Here is a 20,898-nt window from a genome sequence, read left to right as displayed (position 1 = left end):
TTGAGTGCGTGACGCGAATTTTAAAACATTTTTCAGCCAAAACTTTAAAAATTCTCTAAATTTTCGAATTTTAGCGCGAATCCAAAAATTCGAAAACCTCTCTTCAGAATGACTTACTTGACTTCACAAAAATCCAATTGTCTCGAAATTTGAATTTCAGAATTTTTTGCCAGTTTTTGCCAGTTTTTGAAATTCATTAAAACTATAAATTCTTTCAAATTTTTAATTTTTCAAAAAATAATGTACGTGGATTTTTTATAAGTCAAATAAGTTATTCTGAAGAGAGATGTTTTCGAATTTTTGGATTCGCGCCAAAATTCGAAAATTTACAGAATTTTTAAAAACCGAGGTTTTGGCTGAAAAATGTTTTAAAATTCGCGCCACGCGCTCAAATTAGAGCATTAGGAGAAATGAAAAAATACGGGTATGCTTATTTTTTATGCTGAACAAAATAAAATTGGTCCCATTGGGATCTGAGTTGTACACGTAAAAGACTTGCATTGTAAGTAAATATCTAAGCAGCTTTAAATGGGACGGAATATTTTTTAAATCAATATTCGCTGCTCGCTTAGCTTAGAAGATTTGCAAAGTTCATACCTAGTAGTCATTAAATATGTAAATACATATTGTTGAATTAAATATAGCGGAGAGGCACATATTCTTCCAAAGTGAAATTGAAGTGGTGCTAAATGGAAAGTGTGCATGCCGGTTTAATCAACTAATTGTGGCTGTTTAGCATTGAGTGTAATTTACCAGGCCCCGATTTAAGGGTGGGCAACCCAACGCGCCAACTTTAATATGGGGAAGAAACAACCGTTATGCTCATAACGGTTGTTTCTTCCTATCCCACAATACATTCCTACTTCTTTTTTACTTCTTCCTCATCATTTTTTCCTATTCACTCACGAGTCACCATGTGAAGCAACCCTCGTCGTCCTGAAGAAGACCCAAGAGGTCGAAACGTTGACAAAAAAGGCCTAATCTGGACCCCTCCAAGTACTAAAAGTAAGCCCTTATCCTTTCACTTTTCCTATTATATCCTCACTGCACATTTTTTATATTAATATGGGGAGTGTCCGTTGATGACCGGTTTACAGTAGATATAATTGAATCCCTTAATTGCAACCCCTTAATAAGTGCGTATACATTTTAAATCTAAGGAGGGGAGCTTCCGAGGTTGATAATAACAGATCGGCTCCAAATTTTTACCAATGATAGTTGGCCATGAGTGAACCTTAACCCTTGAACGTTTTGACTCCATGGCCATGAACAGCTGAGAAATTAATTTCGAAAGTTTCGAATTTTTTCCCTTGGATGTGCCGTTCTATCTGAGCTGTTTGGTGTTCTATGCTATTTACTGACGTATATGACACATCTCTAGAACGGGTTAATATTTTTGAAATCTGTTTTTGGGCATCACCATCTAATTTGTGGGAGTGGACAAGTTCAATCGTGGGGTCAATCGGACCCCCCCTTAAACCAAGTGGGTGTGGTCAAATAAATTTTTGGAATTAAATTTCTTCTTTTCACTTGGATTGTACCCCATGGCGGCCTGAATCATAAGCAGCATTATGTGACCCAACTTCCACACCCCCTCAACTCAGGGGGTGTGGTTATACTGAAAACAATAAAATCAAACCAAGTTTATGAGCAAGTCAATCTGAGCGATATTTATCAATTCTGCTTTCATCTCATGGTAGCATAATTTAATACCGAGTGACGACCACATCCCCTCCATGTCAGGGGGTGTGGTCGTGGGCAAAATGAGACTTTCACTGAAATTCAGTGTGTTAATGAAATAGAGTAAAAATTACGGTATATATTTTAAAATTTGAGCTTTTTCTTGCTGAAATGTGAAATGATCTCTTACATATTTTGTGGATGCCAAATACGTTGGATATGGACATTGTCACCAATTTGTCAGTTGTTGACCGATTTTCAAAGATCTTACGGTTTTGGAAAACGTTTCTACGTAATATACATTTTCATAATTTTCAAATACGACCACACCCCCTTGAATTCAGGTTCAAACGCTAAAAAATGTAAAATACAATAACTTGTTAAGTTTCAAAGGTCAAAATTCTAATTGCGTGGCGAGAAAATAAACCGACACCCAGGATACCCTCCACGTTGTCACAATCTGTCACATACCCCACCCCAGTGGGTGTGGCTCTCGACGACAAAACCCGTGCTTTTCCCAAAACACGGGTTGTAATATGTCGTTTTTCTCCACTCGATGAGGAGATCTTGATGCAATAATTCCAGAAACCACACCCCCAGTGGGCGTGGTTCTCAGAAAATTTTAGATTTCAACGAAACCTACGTGGCATTTTTCTAAACAAGAAGGTATTAGTGAATGCAACGTCTACTAATACATAAAAAGTACGAGGAATCCAATAAAGACAAATTCAAAGTCCCAACTTGTCGATCTGTAAAGCTAGCGACGACAAAAATCAAAAATCGCATAAAAAAATCTTAAGAAATTATCCATCAACGACAATGGCTGCAGCCATTAAATGGGAGGTCAAGATTTCAAAAATCTATCTGACGAGGGAAACCTCTTTGGTGCCATGAGCTCCCAGCATACCCACTATATACATTAGATGCAGTTTTTAATACTAGTCCGATGATGTGACAAAATTTCCGTGTTAAAATGACATTTGGTCAAGTTGTGACGATTTTAGTGACGCGCGGAACGGTCACTTTCGCCATGCTTTTAACAGCGTGGTACACTTTCACTACACGCTCCTCGCTCATCTCGCTTAAATCTCAACCATTCACTCATCGCGCACACGTTTAACTGTACTTACAATATCATCACAATTTACTATTTATAGATTTTCATGAATTTTTCGGTTCGAGTTTAAAAATTATGTTGAAAAAAATAACACAACTTCTTATGATTTTAAAAAGTGGAGGGATTTCTTCTTAACAGATTGTGAAATGCGCGTTACGATTTTATAATTTTTAAACTCGAACCGAAAAATTCATGAAAATCTATAAATAGTAAATTGTGATGATTTACTGACGTATACGTCAGTAAATAGCATAGAACACCAAACAGCTCAGATAGAACGGCACATCCAAGGAAAAAAATTCGAAACTTTCGAAATTAATTTCTCAGCTGTTCATGGCCATGGAGTCAAAACGTTCAAGGGTTAAGGTTCACTCATGGCCAACTATCATTGGTAAAAATTTGGAGCCGATCTGTTATTATCAACCTCGGAAGCTCCCCTCCTCAGTTGTAGTTTAAGGGATTTTGTTTCAATCTGCCTCAAAATCCTACAAAAACCCCGGAAAAACCCACAAAAACCCACAAAAACCAGCAAGAACCCCAAAAACCCCAACCCACAAAAACCCGGGATGGCGAACCCTGAGAGGTTTACGCTAATAGATATTCATTCTGCACAATACACTCTTAGAAATTTGGTTAGGATTATAACCAGAAAGTAAATGTGTATGACTCAACCGCCGTGGTTATGAATTTGCCACCAACTGGTTACAATTTATTAGCTCTGGTAACAATTTAATACCAAGTCGGTAAAACTTTATAATTAGCCGGTGACAATTGTCATCCATAGATGACAAATTCATAACCACGGCGGTAGAGTCACATATGTACGTTTATCTTTTGGTTATAATCGTATCCCAATTTCTAAGAGTGTAGGAGGAAGAAGTGCGGCCCCGATTTCTCTATTGTTTATGTGTACAAAAAAAACAACAAATGTGACCTAAATCATCAAACTCGTCATTGTTCAAATAATGCCCGGAATTAGTTAGACATACCATCTGTCAAACTTGCCAACGTCGTTAACCGCATAACACTCTAGATAAGCATAGACTGGTAAAGAACTGAAGGGAGCAAATTTTTCCCAGAAGTCTTTTAAAGACGAGGACTTATTTTCCCGTAAAGAACAACAATTATCCAGAATAAGATTATAGCTAATTATTCCCTAAAATAATGACGGTATTCCTCATTTCTTGGTATATTTAGTATTGTACAATAGTTTTTGGCAAAGAATAAGTTGTCGAGCTTCGTAAAAATCGTAATGTGATCTTTTCAGACAAAATCTAGCAACTTACTCTACGATGCGCAGAAATAATGGAAAGCCTCAATTACTTACAAGGGACACTCACGACCTGTCGTTTGAGTCCTGATGTAGGACCCATTCATATTTCCGTGTAAAACTCATATTTGGCGCCATGACGTGGCGCCAAACTTAAAAATTTGCATTTTCGACCAATTTCAAACCCTCGCGAGGGTTTGAAAACTTACGAGGCCTCGTAAGTTTTCCAGCTTATGTCGGATTTTAAAAATTTTATGCTTAAAATGATCACAAAAATCGAAATTTTTTAGAAAAAAATAAAAATAAAAAATTTCTAATTTTTAAAATATTGTTAGCATTTTTTCGACCAACCCCCCATTTCTAAGAAAATTACGAAATTTTGCGAAAAGTTAAAAGCGATGATTTTGGAAAAAATTTCATGTGATACGAAAGTTGAACTCCTTGTCATGATTTTTGCAAAAAATTTTGAAAATCCGTCCAGGATTTCAAAAGTTATGGCGGTTTCAAAAATAAAACATTCAAATTTGTCAAATTTGGCGCCACGGCATGGCGCCAAATATGAGTTTTACACGGAAATATGAATGAATCATTCATCTGGGGTCCTAGTAGATTCTAAAAAACATAGTGGGTACTCTGGACTCAAACGACAGGTCGTGAGTGTCCCTTTTTAGTTCCCTAAGGTTACGAGTTCGCATTACAACATAAATTTTCGAAATTCCGAATTTTAAGAAGCAACGAAGGCACTTCAGTAAATTTTGTGCTTCAAAACTCTCGATGAGAAATACATATTCCTAAATTTTTTGTAACTATTGGGGATTCATCGATTTTCCTGGCTTCAAGATTTTCCACATTTGTGAAACATATTTAGGGAACCATGTAAATACTGAGTCTGAAGCAAGTTCACAAATTTAGTTTCAAGCAGAACTTTTGCGAACCTGCTAACGAGTCCAACAGGAAAAGAATGGCTTCATTGCTAACAATGCGATGGTGTAAAGTGTAACCCTTGGATTTGGTTGAAATTTTGAAATTATCTGGGCCATGTCAATAAAACCAATGTTTCTTCAGGCAGCGTGTGCGATGGTCAAAATTTGACAATGTTCTTGAGGTCAAAGTTGAAAGACGAGGTATTTTTCGCACACGGAGGAAGCAAACTCAACTTCCATTTTTTTTCGTGTAAAAAATCGTCCGTTTTTGCAACGTTAAGCTCAAAAATTTTGCCAAATTCTCGCCATCGCACAAACTGGCTGAAGAAACGCTGGTTGTATTGACATGGACCACATAATTTCAAAATTTCAACCAAATCGGAAGGTTACATTACACTTCACACCATCGGATTCCGTAGTGAAATTTCAGAAAAAAATTAGTTCCCTTGTTCTTTATCAGTCCGTAAATATATGTTCGTCAATTAAATAAACTGCTTTTGAGGTGTTTCTAATGTAACATTGTTTCGTTCAGTGAAACATTTTTTTTTACCAGAAAACGAACTCTTATAATGTCCTCCACCTTGGTCCTCCTCCTCGCCACGGTCGTCTGCTTTTTTGCCATCGTCCATCTTCCCGAGGGGGGCCAGGCTGCCGATGATTGCACGGTGTGTCCCGAACTCAGAGTTTACCAGGTAAAAAACTAACCAATCCTGGCATAAATAACCGTATAACAACGTTTCATAAGCTGTTATTCAAAAATTTACCACCTTGACGTAAAGCTTTATAATTTGGAATTACATAAGTTGTAATTGGTAATTAGATCCAGTCGCTATTAAACTAATTAATTAGCTATTTGGTTACAGAAAAAGGAAGGCAGAGGAATCGGAAGTTGACAAAGAGTTGGTGAGTTTTCTAAAACGCCCTAAGGAGAATGAGGATGAGCATTATCATTTTGGGCTATCTATTGCTAATCAATTGCGGAATATGACTCCTATGATGTCAAGCTACGTTAAATTACAAATTCAAAATGTCATACATATCTCCCTCTATCCAAATCCTAATCACCAAAACTAAATCAATTCATTTGGTGTAAATAAAGTTACATATTTTATAGAATACTATTTGTTAAATTATTGTATTTATTTGTGTAGCGCTACACTGCAGGTACATTAAAAAAAGCTCTCTCTTCTTGCCATTCAACACTTCCAGCACCCATAAAATAATTACATAAATTATCCCGCATTATTCTTGCATTTTGTGTATAGTTATTTCTGGTGTTCCTCCTGAAATCTGTTAATCCAGAACCTCCTCCTTGCTTACGCCATTCCCCATTTTTATCATCATCATTGTCAAAGTATCCAGGTGGGCAGTAAGTTCGTGTTTCAGGTCGCATTAGTAACTCATCTGTCCTTAGAAAATTATGTAGAACAACAGTTGCTGTAAAAATAATCATATGTTGTAAAATATATTTTATTATTGTATCGCTACAATTTGGTATTTTACCTTTGATGGTGTTGATGACATTTTCAGGGTCACCAATAATTGATCGCCTGTAGATATTAAATCGGCTCACCATAATACCAAATACATTTTCAATTATCCTTCTTGCTCTCGATAATCTGTAATTAAAAATCCGCTTTTTTTTGTCTAGCCCTCTTTGATCATATGGCTTCATCATTTTATCCGATAGTGCGAAGGCGTCATCACCAACAAAGGTACAAGGCTGTAAAATATTAATTCCAGGGAGTGGCAAGGAGTTTGGTAATTGCAATCGGTCTATAAAATTAATATTAATAATATAATTGCAGCGCTACAATACTTATGTAAGAAAATATATATTTTATATAATAATAATTTGCTATAAACCTTCATCCAGTGCTCGTCCTAATGCTGAAGAACTAAATATTCCTCCATCGCTTTGTCTTCCGTATCCCCCAATGTCTACTGTGGTGAATCGGTAGTCAGCATCGCAGGTGGCAAGTAATACGACACTAAAAAAGCTTTTATAATTAAAGAAGAGTGATCCTGAGTTTGGTGGAGCTCGTATCATGACGTGTTTCTCATCAATAGCTCCTAAACAATTTGGGAAATTCCATTTTTCATCATATCCCTTCACAATTTCCATCCACTTTTCTTTGTCTGGGACCTATTAACAAATATATATTAAAAACTGCTCATTAATTAATAAATATAATTGTAGCGCTACAATGAAGTGTATATAAATATGTACTTTTAGATAAATTGGTTGCAAATTTTTCCATAAAGCTTGGTTGACACATTTTATAATGTTCAGTACAGTTGACCGCCCAACGCTAAAGCTAGTTGAAATTGTTTTAATTGAATCCCCTGTCACCAAGTACCTAAATAATGAATTTTAATAATTACATGATTTAACTCAAGTTTGCGCAAACTATTTTTTAATATTATTACCTCAGGCCAATAAATAGCCGTTGACGAGGAGGTATTGATAGACGATAATTTGTATCTTGTAATGTTATGTCCAATGTCACCATATCAAGTACCTTATCAAATTGGACGGGAGTCATCCTGGTATACTCAAAGAATTTATCAGGATGACTAGTGTACATCATCTCCAGTTTTAAATGTTCGCCCATTGTTGGCCGCAATAAATTTAGTGGATGAATCCAATATCTTCTCTTTAACCTTTGCCGAATAAGTCGACGCCTCAGTAGGATGATAGCAACAATCTCCTTATCGTCCATTTTAGGCTATTAAACTAATGTAGCGCTACATTAATAAAAAAATAGTAGCACTATAATATTTAAAATTGCTTAAATTAAAGTGTTTTACCTTATTTTATTTATCTAAAACTAAATTAATCTTTGGGGAGAATTTATGAAAAAAGCGGAGTTTCAGTTTGGCACAACTCGATGATAAATTAAAATGCGTTGGAAGGATAGGAGTTTTGAGATTTTTCATGCAACATTTTGATTTTACTTTGAACATGTTCAAAGTAAAAAAAAGTTTACTTACGAGTAAAAATTTACCTACGTCACTGTTCACACGGCTTTTCCCCATTCATACAACAATTTTACTGATACAAATTTTGTACAAACATTTTCCGTGTGGCTTGATGATTTTTTTTGTCGTAAGTAAAATTGTTATAAGTAAAATTTTACTCATGAAAACCAAAATTTTTCTCCGTGTGACCGGGCCTTAACAATGGAGGTCTCCCAACGTATTCTCACAGATTTGGACTAAACAAGTGTCAATCGATCACAAATAGGATTAGTATGAAATTTGCAAATGGAACTATCTGCCAATGCGCAGGTTTTACGAAGATATTTGCATTTAAAAGAGGGGAAAACGTGCCCAAAGGCTAGTAAATTTTGATTTTCCAAATTTGCTGCCCATTTTTCCCGCTTTGGACGCAAATATCTTTGCCAAACCTGCGCATTGGCAGATAGTTCCATTTGCAAATTTCATACTAATCCTATTTGTGATCGATTGACACTAGTTTGGTCCAAATCTGTGCGCATACGTTGGGAGACCTCCATTGTAAGTCAGTGTCTCATATACATACATAGGTATTAAACTTATAAAAAAATCGCCTTTGTCAGAAATTTCGCAACGAAGCTGCTTATTATGTAATTATATTTTAGCAACTGATTAATTTGTAGAATTGCTAGTAATATCTAGTTATGTATCAACTTCCGCTACTGAATGCATGGATGGATGCCTATTTTTAATCATAGATTCATTTCAGGTCAAAGATAAAACGGAATAGCTGCCAACCGAACTGAGGAACAGAAATAAATAAAATTGGCCAACAAATAAATGTTTTTCATTCAAGTGACAAGGAATTGTTTTTCGTTTACTAAATTTCAATCTTAATGGGCATAGTTTGCGGTTTCGTATTTAATTGCAAGCTTAACGAACTCTACGCTATAAAATTGTCTGCATTGACCACTAATTTGTTTATCAATAAAGTTTCAAAAATTTGCATTTCATGTCGCTCTAATTTGATTTAGATCTTTATTCACGTAAAAATAGTAATTATTTTACAAAAATGGTTTACGTATTTCATATGTATGTACGCATGACTCAATTGGCTATACCAGTGAAACCTAAATTAACTCTCAAAAAGTTTAATAGTACATAAAATTGGTCGTCACGCGTTGTTCACGGACATAAAAATAGAGCAGTTTGTAAATTATAAAATGCCTCTCCTTCCAGTGTAATTATTACACTCTAAATAAAAATACGTAAAATTGACTCAAGTTCGAGTCAATAATTGGCTAAAAGTTGTCCAACCGTTGTGCAAAATTTGCCCAACGATTAGTTAAATTTTGCAAAATCTTGAATAATTTTTACCCTTTGGTTGTGTCTACTACTTTTTTTACTCAACGCTGCATAAATGTTCTTATTTTTATTTAGAATGTATGGAGAAAGTTGGAGACAATATCGTCACTAAACATAAGGCAACGTCCATATATTACGTCATCGTTTTAGTGGCTGAGCGGATTATGTCTTCTTTAGTTTTCAGCAACTGTCAATCGAACTACTTCGCTTGTGCGGTATGGAATATACGAAGCTAGTATAACTTTAACCATTGAAGCGGATTCCCGCAATTATTTATCGCAGAATCATTAATTTTGTCAATAAACAGAACATGGACACATTACGTTTACATTTTCTAGAATAAATAATGCATACTCGAGACTTGGTACCGAAATTTATTTCTGGGCACTATTTGCTTTCATTACAATCTTTTCGGCTACGAAACATGTTTATTTGTTCATATATCTTTCAGACGAGATATATGGAATATAAAAATTTACGTGATTGTACAGAACGTATGTGATTCGTTAAGGCAAGAAATATTTGTACAAGTACAAAATATGTAAACAATAAATATATAAATGATAAATAATATGACACTCATGGCACACAGCATTCAGCCCTTGGTTAAGTGGGTCGTAGGAATTAGGAGGTCGTATTAAGTATCGCAGGTGCTTTATGAGAATACTTTAGACGTTCGTTACCACGTTAAACTTGCTCAAAACAGATATTTTTCAATTTTATTTTCACCAAACTTCATCTAATTTTCAAGCGAAGGCTAAGATTATATTGTAGACAACGTTGATCTACAATCAAATCCACCATAAGTCGGGGGCGTGATCAAACAAAATAAAAAAATCGACATAACCTCGCAACGTAAAAACATTTTTCAACTTTGCTTTCACCATATGATGGCATACATTAGCGGAAGTTTCGACCACACCCACTTGTGACAAAGGGTGTGGTCGAGAGAAAAATAAGATTATTGCATAAGAATGGTGCCAAAACAGTGGACAACACTTGTCCCGCCATAAATAAGCGTGGTGGGGGCAACGTGAGATTGATTCGAAAAGGAGATCGATAAGTAGAGCAACAACAATACGTAATACCAACGTCGATACTTGAATATTTGTATATCTATGACTATGGCAGATTATTTCGTATTGAGAATAAATCGAATTATTGTTAAGATTTAATCAAGCAGTGAATTTGAAATAATAAATAATAGAATTCTTTAGGGTAAGACGATTATAAGCAGATATGATATTCATTATATCATGAGGTGCCTAAATTCCTCCACAAGTTTAATTTTATGAGCATAGTACATAATTTTACGAATGATAAACCCCTGCACTCATAGAAATCCAGCACCTAAATGATAAAAATTAATAAAATCATTATTCACGTAAAGTTCTACCAAACACTAGGTTTTAAGTATCAGTGGTGTCAACCTCGACCCCTGATATGATCTATGACTTGCTTGCTTTTTGTTGGTAGAAATCACAGATTTTGACGTTTATATATGTCGTAGGAGAGATACTCTAGATGAGTGTGGGCAGGGTTGCAGAAATCTCATCTCACCTTCATAAATCTCATCTCAGTGAGATAGAAGTGAGCCGGGCCTGGGCCTTAGGCGGGCTAACCCGGGCCCGCCCAGGCCCATTGGGCTTTGGGCGGGCGGGCCTGTCAGCAACCGGGCTTGGGCGGGCCTGGGCTTTTGAGGAACCAAATTTAGCTGGGCCGGGCCTGGGCGGGCTTTTGCCCAGCCGGGCTTGGGCTTTTTCGGAAAAGCCCAAGCCCGAATCAAAACAAGCCAGTCTCATATTTTTTGGGATGAATGTGCTACTATTCAGAATTGCGGTACAACTGCTCTTCTCAACTGCTAACTGCTCGTAACTGCCCAGTTCTTGATGCTTTTTTCACCCGACCAGTTGTTTTCTTATACAACAGATTTACTTGTTCCTTTCTGCTATCACTACATTATACATACATACGTATATGTCATCCTTATTGTTTGTGCTAAAACCAAATAAATCATTTCTTGACACATATTTCAAAATATTTTAAACTTTGTGAACTTGAAATTAGTCCCAGCTACTACAAAGCTTGACAATTGTACTGCAATCAATTCAAAATTGAATCTCTTCATGCAGTTTTAATTCAAGAGGTTTAATTTTATTTGCATCTTATTAAATAATTTAAGTTTCAAAATTTTAGGGTACCCATCAATATCTATCTTGAGTGCTAGGTATTTTGCTAGCCTTGACAAAAAGCCCAGTGGGTAGCCCGGTGGGCTTGGGCCTGGGCGGGCTTTTTTCACAAAAAGCCCAATGGGCTTGGGCGGGCTTGGGCTTAATTTTTCCGGGCCTGGGCGGGCCTGGGCTTTTGAGATGGGCTTTTGAACCGGGCTTGGGCGGGCCGGGTTTTGAAAAGCCCAGGCCCGGCTCACCTCTACAGTGAGATATAATGAGAAATAGTGAGACATGAGAAATATGAGATATAGTGAGATTTATGAGCCACGCACTAGCGCCACCTAGCGGACGGGGTCATGAACTACAGGTTTATCTCATTATTTCTCATATTTCTCACTCAGCCCCAACTGAGATGATTGATATAAATCATTAAATCTCACTAAATCTCACTAGGTGATATATACCACGTGCAACCCACACTGTGTGGGGAAGGTGAAGGGTTTTAGTTCATTTCTGGTCGACACACCCATTGTTGAGTTAAAAGTTTTGCGAAAAATGTGGTATTTTGATCTGATTTTGATAATTTTTGTATTTTCTTGATCCTATGTAGATAGTTGTTTTGTCATGTCCGATATCAAAAGACTTAGAATAAACCGTTACAACGCATGTAAGCAAGGGGTGAAAGAAGTGTGCTATCCGTAAAATTGACCTTAAAATGACATTTCATGACCTTTGACCTTGAAGGGTGTGACCTACAGGGTCCATCTTCGAACTCGTCCTGTCCCTTGACGTTAGGAGTTTACGTTCAAAATTTCAAATCTCTATGTCTTTCAGTTCAAAAGTTATCGGAGCTACGGACAGACGGACAGACAGACAGACAGACATAACGATCTTGTAAAGGGCTTTCACCCCTTAATAAACACATACCCGTCTTATATTTATTAAGCAATTCACTCGGCAGTTCTTTATAACTTTGTAAAATCCGTAAATTTATTAGAATAATACTACAAGTAAAAAATACCCTTGATCTGCGTAAGTTTACAAAAATTTGAAATCTAAGTTTCCTCCGAAATATGAGTAAAATTTTATAAGAAGTTTACGGGTTTTACAATGTTACCAAGGCCTGCGTGAATTGTCTCATCTAATGTTTCTCACTTTCCTCAATCGACTACATAAAGTAGAAAACACGAGACTTTCAATATATGAGTAAAAGTTTGTAAAAATCTGTAACTTTACAAAAGTTACTGATTTTACAAAGTTACGAAAGACTACGTGAATTCTCCCATCCACTGTTTCTCACTTTCCCCAATCGACTAAAAGTGCACAACACGAGTCTTTCAAAAGTATTGAAGAGTGAGGTTTAGTTTTTCCTTAGAATATGAATAGAAGTTGGCAAAAGTTTATAAGTTTACGGATCTTACAGATTTTACAAAGTTACAAACGCCTGCGTGAATTGTCTCATCTATTGTTTCTCACTATTATAAAAGTGGAAACATGCGACTTTCAAGAATATTCCGAAGAGTGGTTGATTTCAGTTTGAGACAGAGTGGTAATTATTTTTTAGTATTACAGAGTGAGGTTTATTTCTCTTTCGAAACATGACTAAAATTTTGCAAAATTTGTAACTTTACGAATTTTAAAAAGCTACGAACGACTGCATGAATTGTCTTAAAAGTGGAAACCTGAGACTTTCAAGAATATCGCAAACTCTGCTTGATTTTCAGTTCGAGCCTGCAATTTAATTCCGCACCGTGCACGCCATCTCCGTGCGGGAGAGGTCAACCACGCAAAAAATCAGCGGCAGTTGATCAATCATTGGAGTAGAACGGAGTAACTGGGATTTTGCATTCAGTGATTTTTTAATTTTAGAGCATTTAACTTCTTCAAAACCATCAATATTGTTGTATAAAATACGCAAAAAGACACGGGGGTGCGAGACGAGGAGAATTTTTGGTACGGAAACAATCCCAATTTTTCCAACAGAAGTAGAGAAAAATATAAATTTGTTTTCATTTTTTCTCTGTAGGAAAAAGGGGGACACGATTTTGTGTCGATGATGAACACAAATTCGCCACCGACTTCGTCCTCTTCGGATAACAACCCGGGGTCCACGGCAACCCCGACGTCCACGTCCACCCCCATCCCGGTGTACACTCGGTGCGGCCCCTCCGCCCCAAGAATTCTCTACAAACGCCCCCATGCCCTTATCTGCAACGGGAAAACGGACACCTGGGGGAAAGCCATGTCCGAGTATGATTGTCCTATTTGTATCGGTGTACTGAAAGAAGCCGCCATCACGCGGTGTGGACACACCTTCTGTTTGGAATGTATAAAACGGTCCCTCTCCGTTAAGCCGATCTGTCCCCAGTGCGGAACGGCAGAACAGACGGAAAACATTGTCCCCAACTATATCGCGGATCAACTCGTAATCAAGTACTTGTCTACACAAAAGAATGCGAAGACTGAAATTGCCAAGTTAAATGATACCAGCCCGTCGGAAATACTGCAAAATATGAACGTCCACAAGTTGAATTTGAACAATATTGAGAATTTGATAATCATCTTGCAACGGAAAAGGGACGTTCTCTCAGCCGAGTCGCGAGTTCATGAACGTACCTTGCTGCTGGAATTTTTGGGGGAGTTGCTCAAACTGAAGAAGGCAGAGAAGGACAGGTTGGAAAAGGAGGTGTATTTGATTGAACAAGACTTAACGCAGGTTACTTCGCGTCCCTACAATGCCGTGAAAGGGGGAGGGATGAATGTTCTTCACAACGATTTGGAATCTGGGGATGAAGGGATTCCGATGAGTTCGGATATTGAAGGATTTAATACGCAAGTCTTGTCGTGTCAAGAGTTGAAGGAAAAATCCATGTCGGCCCGGAGGAAGAGGATGCATTCACATTTTGATGAGTTGATTAATATTTACATGGATTCGAGAAAAGTGGATCTTCACGATGTCCGCAGGAACGACGCCACTGTCGTTCCAAATGACTCGTTCGATTACCAAGATTTGGACCGGTTTGGGTCAACATTATCCAGAATTTCACGCTACAGTGGGTTGAAACCTTTAGCCACGTTGTCTTACAGTGCAGATTTACTAACTAATAATAACATCGTGTCCAGCATTGAGTTTGATAAAGACAGTGAATTCTTCGCCATTGCTGGGGTCACGAGAAAGATTAAGTTGTTCGAGTACGCGACCGTGATTGGGAGTTCGGTTGATATTCATTGTCCGAATGCAGAGTTGCTCTGCAACGCCAAGATTAGCTGTGTCGCCTGGAGCGGATATTATAAAAATCGGTTAGGAAGTTCGGACTATGATGGTTTTGTTACTATTTGGGATGCTTCGACTACGCAAAAAATTCAGTAAGGAGATAATATAGGCATTAATTAATTGTCTAATTAATTAAATCCAAACATTTCAGTTTTGCTCGTAAAATAAAACTAATTTCTTTCTTTAGAAATTTGACCGAGCACGAGAAGCGAGTCTGGAGCGTGGACTGGAGCAACGGTGACCCTCGCCTTTTCGCATCTGGATCCGACGACTCCAAAGTCAAGCTCTGGACGACCATTACGAATCAATCAGTTGCCACCATTGAAGCAAAAGCTAACGTGTGCTGTGTTAAGTTTTGTCCACAAAACAGTTTCATCGTCGCCTTTGGATGTGCCGATCACTGCATTCAGTACTACGATTTCCGCCATGCTCGTCAACCCCTCGCAACCCTGACCGGGCATAAGAAGGCTGTCAGCTATGTGAAGTTTGCATCAAAGGATGAGCTCATTTCTGCCTCGACGGATAGCAATTTGAAGCTGTGGAACTTGCAGTCTGCCTCGACAGAGTGTGTACGGTCTTTCACTGGACATATCAATGAGAAGAATTTCGTGGGTCTGGGCACCGACGGAAATTATATCGCGTGTGGATCGGAAAATAATTCTTTGTATATTTACTACCGCGACATTTCTCGTCCCTTGTTGCATTTTAAATTTGATAATAATCCAAACATGCTGAAGGTGGACGATGCTGGAGAGTTTGTGTCGGCCGTGGTGTGGAAAAAGGGGTCTCCAGTCATCGTCGCGGCGAATAGCCAGGGTTCAATCAAAATTTTGGAGTTGACGTAAAAATTCTGCTATACGCCACGGCTATATGTTTGTCTTTCAAGTTATTTAAAAAATGATCATAATCAAAATTCTGTGTGTAATTTTAGTTAAGCAATGTATACATATTCTTTTCGTCAAATTGTTTCAGTTGACGCTCAATTGTTCAAATAGTTAAGTTTGCCAAACTGTTAACTGTCGCGAAAGTCCAAATTCTTGTGTGAAATAGATTCCTGAGTCGAATGTGTTAAATTGAAATGTTAAATCGTGTCAATAAAAATGAACAAATGTTGTTATAATTTGTTTAATTAATTAATTAACTATTATGAAAATTTATCATGTTGATAACACCCTATGAATTAATCAATAAGTACAATTGATTTATATAAATCAATTATAGTTGAATGGAAATCATTATATAACGATTTCCATTCAACTATCCATTCTATTATGAGTACCTTCCTTACGGGAAATGGTTGTTCTGAGAGCGTAACTAATAATGGAGGTGTCCCAACGTATGATTAAATTTGCCATCGATTGAGATTAATTTGCCCAAAATCTGAGAGCATACGTTAGGCTACCTCCATTGTAAGATTAATGAGTCGAGAGATGAGGGAGTAGTAACTGACCTATGCATAGGTCAGGGGGAGTGGTCAAACAGAAATAACAAAAATCGACATAACGTCAGAACGGAACAATATTTTTCTATTCTGTTTGCACCATGTGGTGTCATAAATTAGCACAGATATTTCGACCACACCCACTGGCGGCAAAGGGGTGTGGTCAGGGGTAAAATGAGATTTTTACCAAAAAATGTTCCTACGACTATGGGCCACATTTTATCAACAGTCAAATGGTCCCGCCATGAAAAAAAGTGATCGGGGCAACATGAAATTCGACTATATATTGAACATCAATACAAAAAACAGCAAAAATGACGACTGACAATCGACAAATGACGACAACGATAAGCAGAACAATAAGTCGAGCAAAAACAAGAATACCACCTGCGATACTTGATTATATCTATGATTTCCACAGTTTATTAAAGTTTAAAGACGCTTTATTAATATGCATACTTGCATCAACATAAATTCTTCACAATTGTTCAAAATACCTGTAGAATTCATACCCTTCTCCAATTTTTACAGAATCTCGCAAATATTAAATTTTAATCTTCATAAGTATAATTTTCGACTCCTTGATACCCATCAGGTGACCCAGCCCAGCTGTTCTCCTCAGCCGAAGCAATTGCTCCAATGACAATTGGAACGAATACGTCGACTCCTTTCACGTTAACCTATCAATCAAATAGGGGATTAATTACGAAATTATTCAAAATTTTCATACTTTGATAAATTAACATTCATGTTAAAAATAAATCATGGTTTATTTTTTATTGACCTGAACAAAATAGTCGACCGCAATGCACTCAGCCCCACATAAATTTGTTGGGGTACACATCGGAAGTTCTAGGTTATCTAACCATTCCCCACTTGCCCAGTTCCAAGTCTTTGAATTAACCAAAGTTATATCTTCTTTGCTGCTTTTTCCATACTTTCGGGAAACCAACTCCACCCTCTGTACAAACATTTATGAAGGTTAAACTACACTCTAAGAAACCCAGTGACTAACAATGGACGTCTCCCAACGTATGCTCACGGATTTGGACCAAACTAGCGTCAATTGATGACAAATATAATTAGTATGAAATTTTCAAATGGAACTATCTGCCAATGCTCAAGTTTAGGGGTGGTATTTGCATAAAAAGCGGGAAAAATGCACAGTAAATATGGAAAATGAAAAATTTGCCTGCCTTGGGGGTGCGTTTTCTCCTCTTTTTATTTTTGCAAATTTCATACTAATTATATTTGTGATCGATTGACGCTAGTTTGGTCCAAATCTGTGAGCATACTTTGGGAGACCTCCATTGTAAGTTATTACCCGGCCGAGATCAATATGACCTTACTGCATGGTAATTAATTTATTATTATTGATTGGTTGATTGATTGATTAATTTATATTATTGAGACTTAGAAAATTAGTAACCTCCTGGTAGCATTTTCCAATTTGGCGACCGGGGTTATTACCGGTTTAGTAAAAGAATGTCTACCACTAAATAATAACTTAATTACTGAGTCACACAGATACACCGCCTGGTAATAACTTGGCCACAGGGTGTCTTTGAGTGTAGCATGAGCGTCTTTCAGCTAAATTATAGAGCGAAGCACACCTTTACAATGGCTATTTCCGCATTGCCTGAAGACCCCTTTAGATTAGTTATGGTCACTTTGACGGGAATACGCTCGCCGGAAAGGTACCCTGTTTTGGGAAGTTGCACCTTGACGTCCACTTTTTTGTTGGCTTGTTGCACGCATAGTGGGCCGTTTTGGTTAAACTTTCGGATATCCAAGATGCCTTCCACCTTATCAATAATCAATAATAAGAATTTGGTAGTGGTGTGTGTGTATATTGCAAGTTGATCTTGGCCCTTGGGTTATGACGGGCCACTACATAAACTTGTTTCATAAAAATAATTGCTACTTGTCTTTGTGTGCATCTGCTTTTTTGATTCCCGCACCACTTGAGGCAGGTTGAGATTGGCTAATAAACAGGGCTCGCAAATGCGAGTTAAACTACTCGTGTAGAAATAAACCACTGAAACGCATATAACCAAAAGGTGAAACTAGGGTGTTGCCACATTGTGGCATTCATTAAAATGAATAACCAGTTGGTTTATGTTGGTCAAAAATCTGTTACAATTCATAAATAGTTTTGAAACACGTTTCAAAAGAATATCGTCCCTAAATTCGCAACAGAGGTCGACGCCGCCGACCATACGCCGCCGACGCCGGTACTATTTTACGCGCCGCCGCCGCCGCCGAAAAATTTGATTTCCTATACCTTCAAGATGGCGACGCCGCGCCACGCTGCCGACGCCGATGAAAAAATCACCAGAAACTGGCGCCGCCGCCGCCGAAAATTTGTGGGCGTCGACCTCTGATTCGCAACCGTTGATAATTTCTCGGATCAACACGGACGGACATAACTTTAGCGAAAATGAAAACGTGCATCGCCGAAATCTTACCCTAATTCCACACGAGTCAGTATACTTCGCTTTACCGGGAACTTTCAGAAATGCTTTCAAACCGTATTGGACATGACCTCCCAGACCCAGCTTCGTTTCGAACGTGGATGGGCATCCTTCCTCCAGCATGAACTCAAATGGGAAGCTGTGCCTCCCCTTTGGAAGAAGAGCTGTAAAAGGTGATTCATTTACATAATTCAAGTTAGCTATGTATGTTCGTTAACGACTTTCGTACTACTGATTTTTTAAAATAAAATATTTCCCCCCAGAACGATGTTGATTTCATAAAATTACACCTGATCGCAACCAATTAAAATCCAGTATGCAATTTTCGAGTTTTTTAACGAAAAACAGGAAACTCCGCTTTTTAACATTGGTCGGTATAGGGAAAATTCCATAAATTGTGAAGAAGAATATCGAACAAAATCCACTTTTCATCAAGTTTTTCACAAAATACAGAAGAAATATTATTTTTTCAAATATATTTTGGTGCCAAGGAAGTTTATGCAGTACACACATTTGTGTATTCTGTTGACTACCAAATACACAAATGCGTGCACTGGCTAAATTTCCTTGACATCAAAATTTCTTAAAAAAAGAAAATTTCATTGATATACATATTGTGGAAAACACGATGGTGAAAAGTGGATTTTTTGCGATATATTTCTTCCAAAATTATGGAATTTTCTCTACATCGACGTACATATGTTAAAAAGTTGATTTTCGTGTTTCTCGTAAAAAAACTCGAAAATTGGAAACTGATAGAAAATTTTAATTGATTGATATCAGATGTGATTATAAAATCAACGTGGTACAGAAGGGAAATTATATTTACTAATAACAAGTCCGATTGACGTTAAGAGGTTAAGTAATACATAATTTGCATGATTATTTAAATCCATTTTTAAGTTCACCTCTATCAAGAAGAGTAATCGTCTCATCCACAATGGTAACGCCATCTTCATATGTTGTCGTTTCCGTACAACGGTAAACGCAACCGACGCCAAAAAAACAGCAGTAAGGGGCACATGATGAAATTTTGAATTTGATAAATTCCTGTCCCCACAGATTGATGTAGACTTCTGTTCGTTCCAATTAAAGAAAAGTATGGTCATATGTAAATACACTCTTAGAAATCCAGTACTACATAATATAATACCAGGCGGTATTCATTCATCTATGACTCTATATACCAACGTGGTATTGATAAATAATACGGTGTAGTAATAACCCGGTATTAAAGTTTTACAATATTGGTATCAAACTTTTACGGACCGGTATAATTTCCATACATATCCAGTTGTAGCAACTTTAACATTTTAAACCGTAACGACGCCAATTGTCGTTTTGTGGTTTAATTCGGGAGTAAGACAAAAGTCGTTGTAAAAAATCGTGGTCATGGCGCGGAATGAAGACAATTGTCGTTTCTAGGAGGTCATTGATTTTCACCATTTTCTCTCCGCGATGTAAGATTTGTTGCAAACTTTGAGGGATTTCTCCTATGCCTAGACAAGCTAAATTTGAAGATTTTCTTCCCGAAAACTTTGATATTTCCCTATGCAACGCAATGTTAAATTTTTGATCTTTCAGTTTTTTCGAGTTTTATTAAAACTCCTGAATTTCTCCTCCCGCGCCATGACCACAACATACTTATAGCGTCCCCGATTTAAAGCATTTTCTTGTTGATAATCATAAATGTTAAAGGGTTAATACCGAGAAATCAATATCTGCGGATTTCTAACAGGGTACTTAAATACTTAAAAGTCTATAGAAATTCATATTAGTTTATGCAAACTCACCGTTCACCTCGATGACCTTGTCGCCGCTATTGGTGACCTCAACGGTGCCCATTATTGGACATCCTGGCAGAAATTTCTGATTCTGCAAACATATTTTCAAGTCGATTCGACTCATCGGATGTAATATTACCGAGTTTAAGTGGATGCAACTGGGCACGTCGGATGACCTTTGCGAAATGAAAGGGCAGTGAGGTAGGTGATTAGTTTTCTCTGGTTGACGTATGTACGTGTTGGAGACTGTGCAGAAGGGATGTGATCGATTTTAGAGGAGATAGGGGTCAATGAAACTCATATTAATTATGGCTTGGGGCGAATACACGAGTGTGGTTGGGGTCAAAATTCCCAGAAAATCCATCACATCCTTTATGTACGGCCCGCTACGTTGGATCATGCAGAATCTACATATGAGAATGCCGATTAAGTGCATATGAA

The 20,898-nt window shown here is 37.4% G+C and overlaps 3 protein-coding genes and 1 long non-coding RNA gene across 4 annotated transcripts; 2 read left to right on the top strand and 2 right to left on the bottom strand.

Moving 5' to 3' along the window:
* The first annotated feature begins 438 nt into the window (after window positions 1-438).
* LOC118433231 lies at window positions 439-6,085 on the top strand. Its single transcript, XR_004833262.1, has 3 exons — window positions 439-1,005; window positions 5,544-5,682; window positions 5,854-6,085. It is a non-coding gene; the product is annotated as an uncharacterized LOC118433231 (long non-coding RNA).
* Window positions 6,086-6,848: 763 nt separating this feature from the next.
* Window positions 6,849-7,536, bottom strand: LOC118433198 (protein ANTAGONIST OF LIKE HETEROCHROMATIN PROTEIN 1-like). Its single transcript, XM_035844883.1, has 3 exons — window positions 7,421-7,536; window positions 7,221-7,350; window positions 6,849-7,136 (listed from the first exon to the last, which is right to left on the bottom strand). Exons 1-3 carry the CDS (start codon window positions 7,534-7,536, stop codon window positions 6,849-6,851), a joined length of 534 nt encoding a protein of 177 aa, XP_035700776.1.
* A 5,770-nt stretch (window positions 7,537-13,306) lies between these two features.
* On the top strand, window positions 13,307-15,895 carry LOC110861685 (E3 ubiquitin-protein ligase COP1-like). Its single transcript, XM_035844875.1, has 3 exons — window positions 13,307-13,437; window positions 13,511-14,850; window positions 14,946-15,895. The coding sequence occupies exons 2-3, from the start codon at window positions 13,538-13,540 to the stop codon at window positions 15,601-15,603; spliced, it is 1,971 nt and encodes a 656-aa protein (XP_035700768.1). The 5' UTR covers window positions 13,307-13,437; window positions 13,511-13,537; the 3' UTR covers window positions 15,604-15,895.
* Window positions 15,896-16,606: 711 nt separating this feature from the next.
* LOC110861703 (arrestin domain-containing protein 1) lies at window positions 16,607-20,637 on the bottom strand. The gene is made up of 6 exons (XM_022110828.2): window positions 20,467-20,637; window positions 19,582-19,749; window positions 18,668-18,837; window positions 17,813-18,004; window positions 16,984-17,160; window positions 16,607-16,879 (listed from the first exon to the last, which is right to left on the bottom strand). Exons 1-6 carry the CDS (start codon window positions 20,579-20,581, stop codon window positions 16,751-16,753), a joined length of 951 nt encoding a protein of 316 aa, XP_021966520.1. The 5' UTR covers window positions 20,582-20,637; the 3' UTR covers window positions 16,607-16,750.
* Between the last annotated feature and the right edge of the window lie 261 nt (window positions 20,638-20,898).

This window comes from Folsomia candida, unplaced genomic scaffold, assembly GCF_002217175.1.
Source record: "Folsomia candida strain VU population unplaced genomic scaffold, ASM221717v1 Fcan01_Sc044, whole genome shotgun sequence".
NCBI lineage: Eukaryota > Metazoa > Arthropoda > Collembola > Entomobryomorpha > Isotomidae > Folsomia > Folsomia candida.
Note: the sequence above shows the minus strand (reverse complement) of the source record. Positions and strands in the feature narration are given on the sequence as shown.